Source organism: Nelumbo lutea, chromosome 6 (assembly GCF_056320005.1).
Source record: "Nelumbo lutea isolate HS-2025 chromosome 6, American lotus-T2T, whole genome shotgun sequence".
NCBI classification, from domain to species: domain Eukaryota; kingdom Viridiplantae; phylum Streptophyta; class Magnoliopsida; order Proteales; family Nelumbonaceae; genus Nelumbo; species Nelumbo lutea.
The window spans coordinates 21,357,724-21,376,826 of record NC_142689.1 but is presented as its reverse complement, the minus strand read 5'-3'; the positions used below and the strand labels follow the sequence as shown (position 1 = coordinate 21,376,826).

General features: G+C 37.5%; 1 protein-coding gene across 1 annotated transcript; it reads right to left on the bottom strand.

The window, feature by feature from the left end:
- Positions 1-1,991: 1,991 nt before the first annotated feature.
- Positions 1,992-7,122, bottom strand: LOC148847845 (subtilisin-like protease SBT5.6). Its single transcript, XM_088951141.1, has 9 exons — positions 6,551-7,122; positions 6,257-6,452; positions 5,985-6,158; positions 5,777-5,888; positions 3,975-4,539; positions 3,786-3,883; positions 3,327-3,684; positions 3,023-3,236; positions 1,992-2,646 (listed from the first exon to the last, which is right to left on the bottom strand). Exons 1-9 carry the CDS (start codon positions 6,620-6,622, stop codon positions 2,114-2,116), a joined length of 2,322 nt encoding a protein of 773 aa, XP_088807267.1. The 5' UTR covers positions 6,623-7,122; the 3' UTR covers positions 1,992-2,113.
- Between the last annotated feature and the right edge of the window lie 11,981 nt (positions 7,123-19,103).

Genomic DNA, 19,103 nt, shown 5'->3' with positions numbered 1-19,103 from the left:
CACAACATTTTACATTTTTAGTTTATCCCTGTGCACATTACCTTTTCTTAAAAACTTCTATTTTTATGTATTTTCTGGTTTTTCTTTTATGGTTGCATGTTGCAACCCATTGTTTCCACCATTTACTATTTTTGCTTTCTTTTTGAATATTTTTAGCTATTACACACTTTTTCTTTCTTCTTAATTGCCACGTGTTACTACATGAGGCATCCAAAAAGGGCAACCTCTTTCTATTTACACCCTCTTACTAAAAACTTGGAACCCCATTTTGCGTAAGTTCTTTACCACTCACTGTGTTCAGTGACAAAGAGGGGCAATGACTTGATTTTTGAAGATGCCAATTATATATCTTTTTGAGGAGTGCTATCATATAATGTCGTCCATTTGGAAAGTGTGTAATGACTTGATTGATCTTTTTAAGTGGTTAAAATCTCACCCTACCTCTATCATGAACCGAGCTCATGTTTTATTAAAAGTTATAATACAAGCTTTCAATTCAGAATTAATTGAGAACAACACTTCACAGTTACTTTTACATAAGAGCAGAATGATGTGAATTATATCTTTAATTTTGAGGAGTGTCACCATAATGTGGACAGCGCGTAATGACTTTATTTTTAAGGGGTTAAAATTTCATCCTCCCTCTATCATTAACCAGGCTCATGTTTTATCAGAAGTTATAATACAAGCTTTCAATTCAGACTCGATTGAGAACAACACTCCACAATACGTTATTATTGGATGCTGATGTTGATAGATGGTTAAACCCATGCATGGTTTTCGAATCACCGTTGATTTGGACAGTTGGATCATTTGGTTTGGGGATTATTCAGGCAATCGGTTCTGTTTTACTTCAAACTCGGTTTTTGGCCAAAAACTGTTGAAAAAAATCAACTATTTTATTGATCCGGACAGTCAAATCACCAACCTATTGACCTGTTCAACAGTTTTTAGCTGTTTTTTATTTTTAATTATTATTATTTTTTAATTTTTATTAAAACAGGCCATCCATTTGAACCAAATGATCAGACCGTTGACCTAAAAACCAGTGGTCAGAACAGTTTCATTCCGGGGTCTTTTTTTAAAATCATGGTTAAAACCTCCGATGGCTTAATGTTGATGGTGTTGGCAATGCTATCTCTGGCGTTGGGATTGTCCTTTGTAACAGTTCCGGTGAACTACTCTTTGCAAGAGCAATTCCATTCCAAAAAAAAGCCCGTTGGTCAATGAAGCACTTGTACTACGTGAGGGTTTGAAGATGGCATTAGAGGGTAATTAACCATAGTAAAAATAGTTACTTAAATAATCTAGTAAGTTATTTAAATAAAATAAAAATGTTATTAGTTCTTATTATTGATTTTAAATATAGTTTATTTAATTTAAAATCAATTTAAATTCCATTTAGAAAAGGGAAAATTGTAAAAATCTCCTTGGGTTTTCTAATAATCCTATGAAATTCTCCTATATTTTGATCTTAACAAAACCCTCTATTTTTTCTTGAAAAAAGGTGTAAATACATTAATTTTTTAATTAGCACATTTACCATTAACCAACTTCATTCACATGTAAATTTACTAAATACCTTGCAAAAAAGATTTGCTTCATTTTACTTAACTTTAGTATTTTTACCTTACTTCGTCCAAGAAAGGTAAGGGGAATTACTCTTTGAAAGTTGGTTGGCAAAATAAAGTTGAAACTTTAAATTGTGTACCATAATGTCTTAACAATAGTAAGGTTGTTTGGTAATGTCTTTGTTACTAAAAAGCCAAGGGAAATGAGGTATCTACACATTTTTCTCAAAACTATATATAGGAAAGGCCTTTGTTAGGGAAGGTGGTTTGTAGAGAATTGTTAAGAGGAGATTTTTCTTTTTTCTTTTTCTGTAATTTCACCTAAAAATAATATGAAAATAATAACTAACCCAGAAAAAATAATAAAAAATTATCATTAAGATACATAAAACAACACAAATTTATCTAGAGCATAGGAAATTGACCACTCCCAATAAAGCACAGTTATATATATAATCCTCCTTTCTTCTGTAATCTGTCAACCATCAATCTATAACTTATTTGGAAACAATTCAAAGAAAAAAAAAATTTAAGAAAGGAAATTATGCTAGAGATATTGCCATGGGGCTTCTGACATGATGGATCCCATCACTCCATATGTACCAACCGAAAACATATTCATCTTTTATGTGTACTTGGCTATCTTTTGCATTGACAGTGATTGTGAAGCTCTTCTTCTCGCCAACTCTGCTAAAGCTTAGAACTCTGGGAGAAATCTTCACGGAAACTCCCAAGGGTGGTATAATACTCGCAAAGTACACGCTCTTGCCACCACCAACGTTGGTTACAGTCCTGTTCACTGTCATGGTGCCATTCAGCTTGGAGATTGCCAGGGATGGATAATTGAGGTTGCTCGCTGAAGGTGAGACCTTTGGACACTTGAATTCAGGGTCGAGGCCCTTTAGTCCACTGCTACCACATAGGAAGAGGAGGTAGTCGGTGTACGAGGCATCGTAGACAAGACCAGGATCTGCTGCCTTTGTTGGGTCAAGGTGGCCTGATCCATAGTTGAAAGGGTTAGCTCTGGTTCCAGCTGCATTAGTTAATGGCTTACCCATATTGTTTCTTGTTGTTGCTGCAACAAAAACGGAGAAGAATAGGTAAAATATTAGCAAATTAATCCTGTCCAAATAACCTTTTCAAGCTTGTTTAATTAAGGGCCTCTTTGGTTCGTGGGAATAGGGTTTTGGAATCGGCCATTCCAATTCCATTTCGATTCCAACTGTTTGGTTGGGCGAGTCAAAACCCAATTCCCATTTCTAGTGGAATAGCATTTCCCCATTCGAGGGAATAGCCATTCCCTCCCCCTTGGGAATGAAATCCCATTCCTGTCGATTATAATTCCCTTTTTATCTGAACCAAACAGACTGTAGAAATAAATCATTCCCATTTTGAAGGATTTCGATTCTATTTCTGACTGCTAACCAAGCAGACCCTAAATTAATATTTACCTGTGGTCATGATGGCTGATCTTATGGCAGCACTGCTCCAACTTGGGTGGATGGCTTTGAGAAGGGCTGCTGTGGCTGCCACATGAGGGCATGACATGGAAGTTCCAGAATCAAAATTGTATTTGACGCTCCGGTGATCTGCCAGCAGCTTTGTAGGGGATGATTTATCGCTCCATGTCGCCAGGATGTTTACTCCCGGCGCGGTAATGTCCGGCTGAGCAGAGGATAGAAGCAGTTTAAATTGTTCAGAAGCTAGCTATTAGTCATTTGTGGGTTTGATAGAAACAGTGCAAATAAAAATTACCTTGATAATATTGGGTTCAATAACATTTGGACCGGTTGAAGAGAATCCAGCCATGTATGGAGCAGGTTTAGCATTCAAAACACTCTTCCCTGGAACTATTTTGGCCATTGGTTTCTTGGTGGAATTTATGTAATCAAGAATCCTTTTTGCATCGTCAAATCCTACTGCTGTTCCTGGAAGAAGATAACTGTCCATGGTTAGTTCGTTTCCATTCAATCCACTGTTGCCCAGAATGATTGCAGCACCCCCAGCTCTTTTCACCTCTAAGCCCTTCCCGACTCTCGTCCCGTTTCCTCTCAGGCACAACACAATCTTCCCTTTAACCTTCTCAGACGACAGGGAATCAGGGAGACATTGCCTGTAAAATTCAAATTCAAAGCAACAGATCATTAAATCTTCCTGGGTGCACGTAATTCCTGAGCTAGCTAGACCTGAGACGAAGAACTAATTACAAATTACCCGACGATGTTCTTAGGTACACCAGGGACTACTGCATCTCCGGCGTAGACCAGTGGGTACATTTTGTCCTCCAGCTTGTATGGAGCTACTGATTGGCCCTGAAATCGAATCCAGCAACTGTGATGAAAAAATAAGACTAAACTCCGTTCTGCTAATTTTGTTGCACCAATCAAGCAAGCCAAAGGGTACCTGGATTCCGACGCCATTACCCAATACAACAGGTGAGGGGAAGGCGCGATCGATGCTGCTTGCGCCCACAGTGATGATCCAGGGCGCGACGTTGGATAAGGTGCCGGGGCCGGGGCCGTTGTTCCCGGCGCTACATGCCACCACGATGTCCCGTTTGACAGCGTGCAGTGCACCGATCGCAATGCCATCGCCGGTGTAATTGACAGGCGAAAACGATCCAATGGAGATACTGAGGACGTCTACCCCATCCCCAGTGGCGTCATCCATGGCAGCGAGCATGTCGACATCGATGCAGATGTTGCCTTCTGAAGGGTCTTTGTTTGGCAGAGGCCAGCAGACCTTGTACATGGCAAGACGTGCGAGTGGGGCTCCTCCAGACACGGTGCCTCCGGCAAAACCTCCCAGAGCCGAGACTCCGTGGACAAGTCGACCACCGGCAATGGAGGATGTGTGGGAGCCGTGGCCATCATGGTCACGAGGAGACCGAAAGTCCATGGAGGTGTTGAGAGGAGTGCCGTAGTAGGCCTCATAGCCTTTGAGGTAGTACCGAGCTCCGATGAGCTTCCTGTGAGCCAAAGTGTTATCAGACCAAAGAAAAAACAAAAGAAACTGCTGATTGCCTTATACAACTGCAGTAGTGATGGACAGAGATGGACTACATTGCCTAGGTTTACGTACTCGATCAGCAATTACTGTGAAATGATCACAACGAATTGGCCAGAGTGGTCACAGACACTCAAGCTGGTCACGAGTGATCCCAGACTCAGACCTGATCATGCAATCAGATCAGCTAGGCCTAGAAATTAACCTACGTTCAATTTCCAAATCTTCCCTCTCCGACTGGCCTGACACATGAAAGCTTTTGCATTGGGAGAGAAAAGGGTCACAGTTAGTTAATTAAAACAATTGAACGGTTAGGATCGTTCGGTTCCAGTGGGACCCACGTTGGTATTGGACCCATGATTGAAGAGTATGTGCTGTCCAATTTTGATTGTTTCTCAAGAAGCCAAAAACAATTAATTTTACCTCAAGTCAAGCCATTTCCATGTCTGATTGAAATCGACAAGGGCCTTCACAAGGGTTCATCAACTCTCACGGGAAGCATGCTGACGATGTACACACTGAAACACAACAATATGGGAATGGGACACACAAATTAGGCCCCGGGAATACTTTCTCATCACTGAGACGGTCGTTGGGTCGGTATTCTTGAGTTTATGCGATAACACATCTACATCAAATATCAGTAACCAGACAAAAGCTCTGCGTATAGAGCTGTACGAACATGTGAGTGAGGTCCCTACAAACCCTTCCAAGCTGGAACTTGATGAAATGACTGAGAAGAAAAATATGGAATTTCACTCCCTCAAATGAGATACCCTTTCAAACTTGCAAAGAGTAAAAATTAAAAGGTTCATTGAGCTGAAAGAAGTTGATGCAGACTGCCCATTTAATGGTGATCAAATCATTTTTATAGACTAGCTTATTACATAAAATAAAGATTGCTCAGAATATTGGATGGTTACTCCTACCCAATTAATCTAAGCAGTTATATTGCGTGTCAACTTTGTAGAAATCAACATCACCCCAACTCCTTGAGCTGAATGTGGTGCACACATTCAACCATGACATGCCCAATAATCTAACTATTGGATCAGGTGTCATTTCACAAGAGGATAGAGAAACGCCCTTTTTGGTTTCTAGCAACATTAGAAGGTCCTACCTCAAAAGGACCACCACAATTAGATCTGGGTATCTTTGACCCTTTAAAGATCAAAAGAAAAACAAACAGAAAAACTTACCTATTACAGTGAGAGGAGTTGAAAGCATCTCCAACTTGACAGATTCCCTTCCATGATTTGGGTACTGGCCCCATTCCTTCATCACTGAAACTCTTTGATTCCGGCCATATTCCTGGTCATCATCAGTAACACAATACATGCATTAGTTAACACATAAACAATGCTCTTCAGGGTTCCTTTCTACCTTTTCTATTGCTTTCTTGTTTACCTGAATCCAAAAGCCCAACGATAACATCTTGCCCATATCTGGCTTTGTGCATTAAACCTTCTCTCTTGCTCTTATCAATCCTATCTTTTACGCCCAGAAATTCCCAAGACCTTGTAGTCTGGAGAGACCATTTCTTTGCTTGGCTCGGAAATACAGACACCACTTCATCTATCTCTATTGGAAATAAACCAATTAAGATCAGAAGATAAGCTAAAGATAGCTAGAGAACAACAAGAACGGCAAGAACCCAATTAGAAGTTCTCGATCCATACCAGATAATTTGGTGGCTTCATCTGGGGTTAGCAATGCAGCGAAGCCATTGATGCTGTTCTTGTAACTATAGATAAGAGAGCCTCGAGCATCCTCCTCAGTTTTCTTTACACAAGAGAGAAACGAGTGATGGGTATCCTCAATTTCTTGCGGTGTTTTCTCTCCGCTGTGTTCTCCAAAATATACTACATAAGGTTGCTGCAAGATAAAGAATTTTGGTGAGAACATTAGCCAAAAAAAAAATACAGAGAATCACATAGAATAGAATATCAACCGAAAGAAATGAAGAACAAAACCTGGCGCTCAGAGTAGGCACTCAGAGGGAGGAGAAGGAGAAGAAGCAGAGAAAGAAGAGAAAGGTTTGCCATCTTTGGATGATTGAGATTCTGGACTACAGTAATGTGTTTTTATAAGCGTTACAGATTGAGAAGAGATTTGACACGTGGAGGCTGTTTTGATAGGACTCCCATTTACGAGAGAAGTGATAGAATTACTTACTAAAAAGTAAAAACCAGTAAAGTCTATCTACCAGTATTTGTCAAAGAATTAATCCATACAAATAATAATGCAAAAAAATTGCTTCTGTAACTTATAATCCTGGAAATTCAGAACTAAAATCCTGTGAACAAGGAACCCTGAGTCCCTGATCAGGGCTTAGGATTCAATTTATCATTTCAGAACAAAAGTTAAATAAATGTGAGATATCAAGCAATTAATTAAGGGCAAAACAAAGCAGAACAGAAAAAAGAATCCCTCCTTAGGATTTGGACTGATGAGAGTGCTGACTACTCAGCAATTTTTGGACGTGAACGTCATAGAGGGAATATAATATATTTTCAGATATACGGCTGCAGGGACTTTAGATCCTGTGGAAAAATTATTGTCCCAGATGAAGTAACAAATTTAGGGTTATGATTCAACGGGAGCGATCACGCTGAGTTAAATGGTGTGATCTCTACAATGTTCATCAGTCGTTGGCATTTTTGCCATTCGGCACAAAAGTTTAAAAGGCTAATACATTCTTTAAGCGCCTCCACGAACGAGATAGGGTTGGCACTGTTTTTCCAGCGGGACCGCTCCCGCTTGATCAAACACGTGACCAGAGATTGGGACCAGGCCCTTACCTAGAGACGGTTTTATAACGGCTGAAATTGCTCAACAGAAAATCTTATTGCTTTGTCTTTTTAATGAATAAATAAAAGTATTAAAGAATAAATATCAAAGGTCTAGTAATCATACACAACTTGATTTTCACTTTTCAGCTATTAAGAAGCCAACGACCTCTTTAGAAAACGTAATTCACTCAAAGACAAAGCAATAAATTTTTCAGTTTTTCAGACTTCAACTATAATCTAACGGCCCCTAATTACCAAATAATAATTCAACCTCCCTTCATATATCTTACAATTTGGTTTAAGGCCTGGACTCAATCTAGTACAAAACAATGCAAACGAGCTTGAACCGAAAAACTTATTGCTTTGCCTTTAATAAAAATATTAAATAATATAAGACATTATTTAAAAGAAAATTCTACTTTATTACCCTAAACTTTGGGGGTATTGTTAATTTAGTATTCAAACTTTCAAACATACCACTGCAGTACCTAAACTTCCAAAAAGTGTCAAGTTGGTATATGCCATTAACCGATCATCAGTTATCTGTTGAGTATATCAAAACCACCATTCAAAAGAAGACACTGTTTATTGTCTTATACCTTGAGACTGAACCAGTTATCTTTAAAGAAAGAAAAAAAAATGAAATATGATAGAGGGAAACAATAACTTAAAGCAAACAAATAACTAGACAAGAATGTGTTTCAGATCTAAAGGTAGAAGACAATGACTTCATTAGTCTAGAATCTCAAACACCTTAACCAGTTTAGTCTCAAGGTAGAAGACAATGAATAGTGTCTTCTTTTGAAGGGTAGTTTTGACATTTTCAACAGATAACTGACGGTCAGTTAACAACAGGGACCAACTTGACACTTTTTGAAAATTTAGGTATTATAATGACACATTTGAAAGTTCAGGTACTAACTTGACACTACCCCCAAGTTCAAGTACTAAAGTGGAATTTTTCTAATCTAAAATTCATCATGCCTTTTTCATATTTCTCTTAAATTTACTATGACATTTCAAAACCTCCAAAGATCCCCTTGTTATTCATGTAAGCATTTAAGTATTTTACATGACCAAACTACCCAAAAAATGGATGGTCAACCTTATTAAATATTTTTATGATAAAATTACCCTTGAAATGGTCAGTCAACCATATTAAATATTTCAGATCTGGGCCTGGTTTGAAGTTTAGGCCGAAGTTTGACTCTAAAACTTTGTAGGCCTAGTGTGGGCTTGGGCCTAGTTAGGGGTAATTTTGTCATAAAAACATTTAATAAGGTTGAACGGCCATTTTAGGGGTAGTTTGGCCATGTAAAACACTTAAATGCTTACATGGACAACTTCTATTAATGGTCACTAATGGTGTTATAACAAAAGTCATAGTCTTAACAAAATATGAATTTTGGACAATAAAACTCAGTGACATGGGGTTCTTTGGAGGTTTTGAAAAGTCATGGTGAGTTTAAGAGAAATGTGAAAAATTCATGGTAAATTTTAGATGATATCCCATAATAAAATAATGGGAAAATTCTGAATCAATACCTTGTATTTTGGCTCAAGTGACAATTTGGTCCATGAATTTTAAAATGCCACAATCCAGTACCTTTACTTTCAAAACGCAACAATCTGGTACTTGTCATTAACGGACTGTTAATAGTACATAAAATGACATAATTATTCATCATTGTTATAAATGATTCATCTATTTTTTTTTTTTTTAATTCAAAAACTAGAGATGAGACCACATGAAGGCAAACTAGGTGAACACTTGTTGCTGGTGATGACTGAAGAGAAAAGGTGTGGCGATGCAATGCGAAGCTTCACGCTTCAGGCTGCTCAATGAAACCACATGAGACCCAACAACAAGCCACATTTTGGACAATCTCAATGGTTGTTGCTGGTGCCGAAGAAGATGAATACTTGTTTCTAGTGCTAGAGAAGGCAAACCAGAAATCCAAGCTCAACGGTTGAGCTCGCCAAGCGACTAATCGATCGAGATGATTGCCTCTCAATCACTGTCCTGTGTATGGAGCCACTATCTTCTTCCGGTATTGATCCTTATGTTGTATTGCTTGCTGCCTCCACACCCTGACATCCGTTTCATTACTCTACCTCAGGTCGACCCACCGTCACCGAAAGTTTATATAAGTTCTGAAGGGTTCACATCTCTCGTCATTGAAATTCACAAACCACACATTAGGCACACTCTCACCCAACTTATGTCATCCAGTTCTGGTGTTGGCACGGTTTGAGTCGCTAGGTTGGTGATCGATTTCTTTTGCACCTCCATGATCGATGTAGTTAGGATGCCCGGGAGGCACCAATTGCTGTAGTCTTGAATACTTGAGGAAGGACCCTTCCCTAGCTTTCTTCCATATACAGATGGAAGAAAATATATCCTGTATTTTGACAAACTAGTTACATTCAAGAGAGCTACGAGAGTCTTCATTTGCCTTATAACCTCTTCTACAATTATATTCTTTTTTGGGTAGTTGGTCTATTCTTGAAATATTGTTGAGGGGTTGAGTAGCTTCCTTACAGTGCCCCCTGGAATTTCATTGACCTTTCCATGTTCAGTAAATTCATTTTACCAAGCAACTAAAACAAACTAAAACACAAGACAAGAAAACTAACAGTTTTGTTTTCATAAAGCAGTGAGCTAACCTGAAATGGGAATGTGCTGAACTTTGAAATAAACTTGGGTCTTGTGTGGATTTATATGCCTATCAACCCATGATGCCCAGGTCATTAGAGCTCTTCTTAAATCAACAGAGACATCCGGATGGAGATAAACTTGTTACCCTCCTAGTAGTAGTTCACCCAGTTAATTGAAGTTTCATTATAGCATTCTTTGATAATTGACTAGATTCTTCAAACGGAAAGAGAGTAGGAATTAATAAATGAATGCTCAAATACAAAACAATAACAAAATTAGAATTTGCAACAAAAAAAAAGAATGAAATTAGAATAAATACTTGGCGAGATATAAGGGTGACGACTAGCGCCAACATGGAGAATGGAGACTTGAAGAACAAATCTAGCTATTGGGAGGTATTTGGGACGATGCCGTAGAAACAATTGGAGTTGAGGTGGAAAAGAGCCAGATCTATTAAGAGGCTAAGCTGGGGTGGGAGATACCCAGCAATGTCAGTGTGGTTGAAATTGATAACAGAGACTCGAAGATTGCAACGTCGTGGAGATCGGAGAAGCTCTGGGAATTTTTCTCCCAGTATGGTGAGCTCGAAGACTAAAACGTCGTCGTTGATAAAGCTCGTGGAAAATTGAAGGGCTATGGTTAATCCCCTCTACGCGCTCAGCAATGGAGATCGGATATCCTCCGTCCGTCTTCCAACCCAAGATTGAAGATAACCTTTTTTTTCCTTCTTTTATTTGTTTAAAGAGAAAAGGTAAAATGGTCCAAAAATTATAAATAAGGGCAATTTTGACATTTTGTAATTATTTAATCCGCATATGGTGTCATGGTTGATAGTCCCTTAACGGCAGGTATGCATTTACAAGTTCAAATACTGGATTATCACATTTTAATGTTTGGGATTTTCTCTAGTATAGTACCCGGGGGGGGGGTTCCAACCCTTGTGCAGGTGGTATTCGACCCCAAGTCTCCGCTACAATCACTAGGAGACCTTACCCAAGTTTCATCTTTAAAAAATTAAAACTTATTTACTAAAAGATAAAGCAATAAATTTTTCAGTTCAGCCATTTCAGGTGTTATCAAACAGCCCCTAGTTACCTGAGTAATAATCCAACCTGTCTTCTGCTGTCTTGCAAATTGGGCTAGAGCCTAGACTAGTCTAGACCAAAACAATGCTGGTGACAACAACGGGAATGTTCAATATGAGCCCGGAGCTTTTGAAAGCAAAAACTTTGAAAACATGAACATAAAAGCACATCAACAATATCTCCCATTTTTGCAGAGTGTTTGCCTTTAAGATATCCTGTCACTAGGGTTGGATTCTAGCCGAGCTGAGCTGAATACTTGGCTATCGAGTTTGGCTCACTGAAATAGTCTTAGGCTCAAGCTCAAGCTTGAGCTTGGCTCAGTTCAAAGCTTGCAAGTTCGAGCTCGGCTCGGCTCAAGCTTGAGTACAAGCCAATTTTTTTTTTAAATAAAAGTTATACATATAAAAATATTTTTTATTTTATATACAACAAAATAAGAATTATAAAAATTATTTATTATTATACATATAAAAAAGTGTTTTTATTTTACATACAAAAAAATAAGAATTATAAAAATTGTTTACTATTATACATAAAAAATAAAAACATTATATAAAAATATATTATTATATATAATAAAAATGATTTGTATTATATATTTATATATTTATATGTATATGTATGTATGTATGTATGCATGTATGTATATAATAAAAAATTATTTATTTATTATACTAGGCTCGCGAGCCTCATAAGCCAAGCTTCACTAGGATCGAGCTTGGCTCAATTAACAAACGAGCCTATGTATCAGGCTCAAACTTGATTCGAAGCTTTGTTTAAACCGAGCTGAGCCAAGTTTTTCACGAACCGAGCTCGAATAACTTGTGAAAAGCTCAACTTGTGGCCACCCCTACCTACCACATTTGGAATAGCTTCTTTGTGTTTCCATTCGGGGTCCACATGAAGGTTAATGTTGAATGTGATGGGCTGACATGGCCCAATTTTTTGTGCCATCCACATTGTAGTGGGTTGTGCCGGGGCTCGGGCCTACATGGTTACTGTAGTGGGATATGCTGGCACGACAAGCATGTGAAGGCTTGGGGTGGGACCCAGCACCAGCCCAGGCCCGTGTCCCATAGACCTTGGGCTGGGTCAGGCTTGACCACAATATTTAATTTTTTTTGTTTTCACTAAGAAAAAAATCATAAAATTATAAAAAAAAGTAATGACACATTGAAGGAAAAATTACAAATTGAACGAATGCAAGAATAAATTGAAAAAAAATCTTTAAATTTTATTCCACATAAATAATCAATTTATATAATAAAATGATTAAATGAAATTGAAAAAAAATTATAAATAAGTCACAAGTAACAAATAAAATTGAAAATTTCAAAATTTACAATAACCTCAAAAATTTCTTCAATTTCAAATTCTACTTTTATCATTGGGTGATGTGTTATAAACCCTCGCCCAACCCAGCCTTGGGGTCGTGTTGAGCCTATATCATATAAGCGTTTATTGGATGGCTGTTTATGGTGGAAGTTGAAATACAATATAGGGTAGGGTTAATGCAAATATGCCTATTTGAGGAAGCCAAAATTTTTGGCTTTTTCAGATAGGCCATGCATTCAATAAGGGGAAATCTATGCTGCCGAAAAGACATTATACAAGAAAAGTTTTGACCAACCAAAACCCCTATTATTTTGGCATAAAAACAAACCTATGATTTAGATAAATATCACCTGATTGGTTACCACTGGTTGTGGTTACAAAATTTTTTAGTATAATGTCTTTTCAGTATCATAGTCAAACCCTTTAATTGAGAAGATATGTGACACCATGAAAGTGAGGTTTAAATCAAATTGTACTTTTGATTGGGGTGCAAATTGGGCCGGGTTTATGGTCGACACAGGTCTGGCCCTAAAATTTGGACAAGGCACCAAGGCCCGAGCCCGAGGTCAAGCCCGATTTTTCCAACCAGAGCCCCTAGCCTGTACTATAATTTGATGCATTGAGTTGGTCAATGAATCCACTCTAAAATTATACATATATGAATGTATTTATGCAAATATACATATATATATATATATATATATATATATATATATATATATGTATGTATGTAAATATGTATACAAATGTTATATTCAAATATGTATGCAACATTTACATAGATGTATGTATAAATGCATATAGTTGGGCCAGGCTCGGGGCGGGTTTGGACTACCTAAGGGCTAGGCTTGAGCTTGACCTGAAAAATAAAAAAGCCTGACTTTTTAGGCCCGAGTCCAATCCGAATATCAAAAATCCAAACCCAACCCATATAAAATTTTGGGATAAACCCACTCAAGTTGCACCCCTAACTTTTGAAATGTCGCAGATGAAGTTTAGGGGGAAACAATGTAGTCGGTGACTTTTACTACCGAACAGGTTTACGGTTGAATGTAAACACAACAGTAAGATGTTGCGTTTCCAAGGGCTTTGGTTGCTTTACCATTCATGGTTACTAGGCAGCAGGGCAAGGCACTAACAGGGTTTAAATTAATTTAGGGAGTCCAGATCTGCTCTTCACAGGAGGTTCCTCACACCAACCTCACAACTCATCTCAGCCACACATCAGGAACGTCTCTGGGAGATGTTCCCAATGCATGGTGAGATGTAGTATGAAGAGCAAATCCTGATTCAAGCCTAAATTGAATTTAATGCCAATCTGAGGAGGCCTTTGGGCTTTGGGCTTTGACATTCAAAAGGTCTTAAAGCAATTTTTGGTGAAAATCGGGAGAGACCAAACTGACTAATTTAATTAATGTAGCCCCTGACATGGTTATTTGTTTTTTTTTTCAAAAAAAAAAAAGAAGCAGCTTCATATAATACTTGATAGTTAATACTTGTACAGTAACAGACTCCCTAAATTAATTTAGGGAGTCCAGATCTGCTCTTCACAGGAGGTTCCTCACACCAACCTCACAACTCATCTCAGCCACACATCAGGAACGTCTCTGGGAGATGTTCCCAATGCATGGTGAGATGTAGTATGAAGAGCAAATCCTGATTCAAGCCTAAATTGAATTTAATGCCAATCTGAGGAGGCCTTTGGGCTTTGGGCTTTGACATTCAAAAGGTCTTAAAGCAATTTTTGGTGAAAATCGGGAGAGACCAAACTGACTAATTTAATTAATGTAGCCCCTGACATGGTTATTTGTTTTTTTTTTCAAAAAAAAAAAAGAAGCAGCTTCATATAATACTTGATAGTTAATACTTGTACAGTAACAGACTCCCTAAATTAATTTAGGGAGTCCAGATCTGCTCTTCACAGGAGGTTCCTCACACCAACCTCACAACTCATCTCAGCCACACATCAGGAACGTCTCTGGGAGATGTTCCCAATGCATGGTGAGATGTAGTATGAAGAGCAAATCCTGATTCAAGCCTAAATTGAATTTAATGCCAATCTGAGGAGGCCTTTGGGCTTTGGGCTTTGACATTCAAAAGGTCTTAAAGCAATTTTTGGTGAAAATCGGGAGAGACCAAACTGACTAATTTAATTAATGTAGCCCCTGACATGGTTATTTGTTTTTTTTTTCAAAAAAAAAAAAGAAGCAGCTTCATATAATACTTGATAGTTAATACTTGTACAGTAACAGACTGTCTACGATTGTAGTTTATGATAATTTGGCCTTTACAAGCAGAATAAGCAAATGCGTGAGCAGCCCCTGACATGGTTATTTGTTGAAGCTTAGGGCTGTCAATGGGGCAAATAGATCAGACAGACCTGAACCGAATCAACCCAATTATACAGGGTTTGGGTTTGCATTATATGTTACAATTATAGATACTAGTGTAAGAGCAAATATTATGCAAATATACAATTAAGCATTAATCATATATGATATATATTATTTGGATTTAATTTTTATAACCTGTTTGAAACCCAATATATTTAGGACTGGGTCTACCCGAACTGGATTCAACCTTGACGAGTTCAAATCAGCCTCCTACAACGTCCCACAGCACATCCCCGCCATGTATTAGAAATATCTCCTGATGATGAGGTATTGTGCGAGATTAGGAGGGGGAAGGGGCAATCTTATGGGGGGCTGATTTGAACTCAACCTTGACTAATTGACAGCACATTGAAACTTCTTTTTTAGTGGAATCTTTAAAGAGAGAGAGAGAGAGAGAGAGAGAGAGAGAGAGATGATTCATTTCATTCACTTGGCAAAAACTTTGTTTTTTTGCTACATCTAATTTTGTTCCGGTATAAATGGCAAGGAGAGAAAACATTTTTCATTGTGAAGGGGAGAAAATATAGCTCAAATATTTCAGCCTAAAATTTCCATGCATTCAATACTTTACATTGAAACAGGTGCATCCAAAATAACCATAAATTTTAAATGATACATTGTTTTGTATTTTACATGATTACTAAGTAAGAGAGATAAATTAATGTGAAATATTAATAATAGGATTAATATCCATTCAGATTCTATTATTTGTGTTCATCTGGTAAGAGAGATTCATATTTGATTGGTTTTGTATGATGTTTTTGGTCCAGACTTCACAAAACCCTAGCAGTGTTAGGTCTATGGAGCTTTGAAAGTTGAGAGATGATAAGTCAATGGCAATGTGGGTAGGGATAACTTTATTCTGTGGTTCGCTTTGAAAGAAAGGGAGAGGAAGGCAAATTAACCTCTTCCTTAATTGACTTAATTTCCCTTCAAACCAAACACAACCTTAATATGAGTTTTGGTCTGATTGTGTTCTATCTTTTACGAGACAACAACCGCTTTTATAGGATCTCCTTCCAACAAAAACTCTATCAACATGATTTTACACTGCACATTTCAACATGATTTTTCAATAAAAGTGGGAGTGGCCATTGGGGTGATTATGGGCCGGGTTGGGCCGGGCTTTGCACTTATGATAAGGGTTATAGCTTAGGCTCGGGCCCGGCCTGGCCCAGGGTTCCGGGCCTAAAACATAAGCCATAGTTCAGGTCTATACGAGCTCGTGTCAGGTCGGGCCTGATTCCGGGCCAATGTCACTCATATATAAAATATTAATATCTATAATATTTTATATTAAATGACAACATGCATATAAACTTATTTTATACATTATATAATATAATATACGTTATACATGTCATGTTATAATATTTATATATAAAATATATAATATAATGTAAAGTAACATGTACACATATGTATATATTATATACGGGCTGGGCCGGGCCTGAACTGGGCTTGAAGTATTAAGCCTAAGCCCGGCCCTAAAATTTACAGCCCTAGGCCCAAGCCTGAAATTTCTGGGTCGGGTTTATGCGGGCTGGGCCAGGCCAGGCTGAAATGATCACCCCTAACTGGCTATGTATGAGATGGGCGGTGTCAAATCGTAGTGACAAAACGTGTATCATTGGGAGATCAGGAGTAGCTTTCATATATATTACACCTTTCTCAAATCCGAAATCGGATTCAGTCTTCACATAACTGTGCTCATGCCCTCCTCACAGCCACTTGCATCCGAGGAGATATTCTCTGTTCACAGCTGCAATTTGCAAATGGCTGAGGATGGTGTGATCAGGGTCTTGTAAGGATTAATCTGAATTTCTCAAATCCCTTATAAGATAAGCATGTCTCACAATTTTATTGATTCCTATAACCAGTCTGAATCTATTCCTCACAGAGCTAGTGCTTTTGCACTCCGAAACATGTTTCAGTCGACCTCACAGCATGTTTCAGCTGTACATCCGAAACATGATGTGACTGTGAGGTCGATGTAGGGAGCAAAAGCCATCTCTCCTATGACATGGAAAATCAGCTTTGTCAGGTGAATCCTCAATTAGTTATGCCAACTCAGCATAAGTGGTTATGAAACACAGGGGTGCATGTCTTTCCCAGACACTGCATGTGCTCCTGAGTCCTGCATGCTGTATGCTATTCCCTACGGTTGTCATTTCTCACTGTACACGATCACTTATGTTTGCTTTGAAGGAAAGGGTGGGGAACCAAACCAATTAGGTTTCCTTATCTTTTCCTTCAAACCAAACACAGCTGGTGCTTTTGCAGTCCTTATCATAATTCCTGTTTTGCAAGTCTATCCGCTACACCCAAACAGATTAATAGAATCTGTTTGGGTGTGCATTTTGAGTCCTAATTATAAGAGTGTTGGAATGAACAAAAGCCAAACCAATTTATGTAAACGGTACCTTATAATGTTTTTATAAGAGTCATTTCAATGGGGATATATATTCTTTGATAAGAAAGGGCAAGGGAATTACCGGTTAAGGGTCAGTCGGTTATAATCAAGTCTTATTTGGTGACACCCATACACCTGATTAATAACAATGTTGGTTTTGGGTAGGATTGCAAATAGTAACCATTTGTCCAAATTTGAATTCGAATTAGATCCATTAAGATGATTTGAATTGGTTCCATTTATAATTGATCAAACATGGATGTACCCCCCAATATGATTTAATTTAATGTGATAAACAAGGTTAAAAGTATCGACATGTATCATGGGCCGATACATATTGTTCTAGGACTCTTTCAATACGCTCCTATAGTGGGTGTATTGGGGTCTGACCGGTTCAGGGGGTGGAGGAGCCATAAACCGCCCTCCCCCCCCCCCCCGAACTGGTTTCAGAAAAAAAAAAGCATAAAAATGTGTATCAATTCGCCCGATATGCCCCTACTGGTGTATTGGATGTATCGATATTTTGAACCTTGGTGATAAAACTTAAGTATTTACATTTATACTTGTATTTGCATAAAATTAATATGCAACTATGAGTAAAGTTAGTTTTTATATTGTATTTGTATGAAAGAATCATAGGTTCATGTCACTTTGTTCATGATATATAATATAAAATTCATTTTTAGTTTTCCTATTAATAACATATAACATTTATATCAATGTTAGTTTATTATTAATTGTATTCAACATCTAAAATCAAACAATCAATAGGACACTAAACAATATGGAATGGTGAAATAGAATTCATGTAGCTCATCCTTTAGAACAAGGCTTAGATGATGATGATTCAATATCCAAATCTGATGTCAATACAAATTTGTGAGAAATATGCATTATCATATCATATATGAGTGCTATTTCAACCAGAAAAATGGTATATGCGAAAAATATCAAATTTGACAATTTAAGTATAAATAGCAATTTGTATTGATCAACACAAAAAGATTTTAAAACATTTTAACTAGAAAAATATCTCTCACAAATTTGTATTGATCAGCCCAAAATGCAATGGCAACCCAATGCCATAGTACTAAATAGCCATCACAAGTGTGTTGAGGCTTATGATTTAACTTGAAGCTCTTGGGATTTCAGAACTTCCCTTCACCACCACTGTTTCTAGGTCTTTTGAATTGAAGATTCCCATTAGAAACTTATTAAACGTATTAAGACCACTGAATTCATATTATTTACTGGAAATCAGGCAATGTTGCAAAGGCTATATATATAGAAATTGAAGATTCCCATCAGGCAATGTTGCTAAGTGATTTCTCCTATTTAAGCCAGTTGGAGATATGAGGTTGCGAAATTGAACTATCATTCAGCTTAATTGTATGGCCCATCACAAATTGTTTTTTTTTTGCTGGAAGTTGTTGTGATGTCAAGATTTCACTAGAAAAATCCCATAGAAGAGGGTGTTGCTTTGTCATCTACAGGTCTTGAAACAGACATGGTTGCCTCTTTTGTCAAAGGCGTGTGCTGAAGCATAAACTCAAAAGAAAAGAAAGTTTCCCTCTTCTTATTGAATTGCTAATCCCCCCACTTTTTTTTTTCCTTCTTTCAAATTGAAAAGCTGCTTTTCTGTTTATGGTTAGGGAGTCCGGATCCTCTGACTAGAGGTTGAAGTGGCTTAAGGAAAAAGTAAACTAAGGGGGTGTTTGCCCTTAAGATTAAAATAATTTTTGACATACAACTATTAGTATTGTTGCTATTCCCACTTCAAATAATAATAATAATAATAATAATAATAATAATAATAATAATAATAATAATAATAATAATAAATAAATAA

Bases quoted from the DNA above. Each gene is read 5' to 3' on its own strand.
- LOC148847845 (XM_088951141.1), bottom strand. From the start codon at position 6,622: ATGGCAAACCTTTCTCTTCTTTCTCTGCTTCTTCTCCTTCTCCTCCCT. The intron at 3,884-3,974 runs GTACCCTTTGGC...ATTCGATTTCAG, and splicing joins GTAATGGCGTCGGAATCCAG to GGCCAATCAGTAGCTCCATA. The intron at 2,647-3,022 runs GTAAATATTAAT...TTTTTGTTGCAG, and splicing joins ATCAGCCATCATGACCACAG to CAACAACAAGAAACAATATG.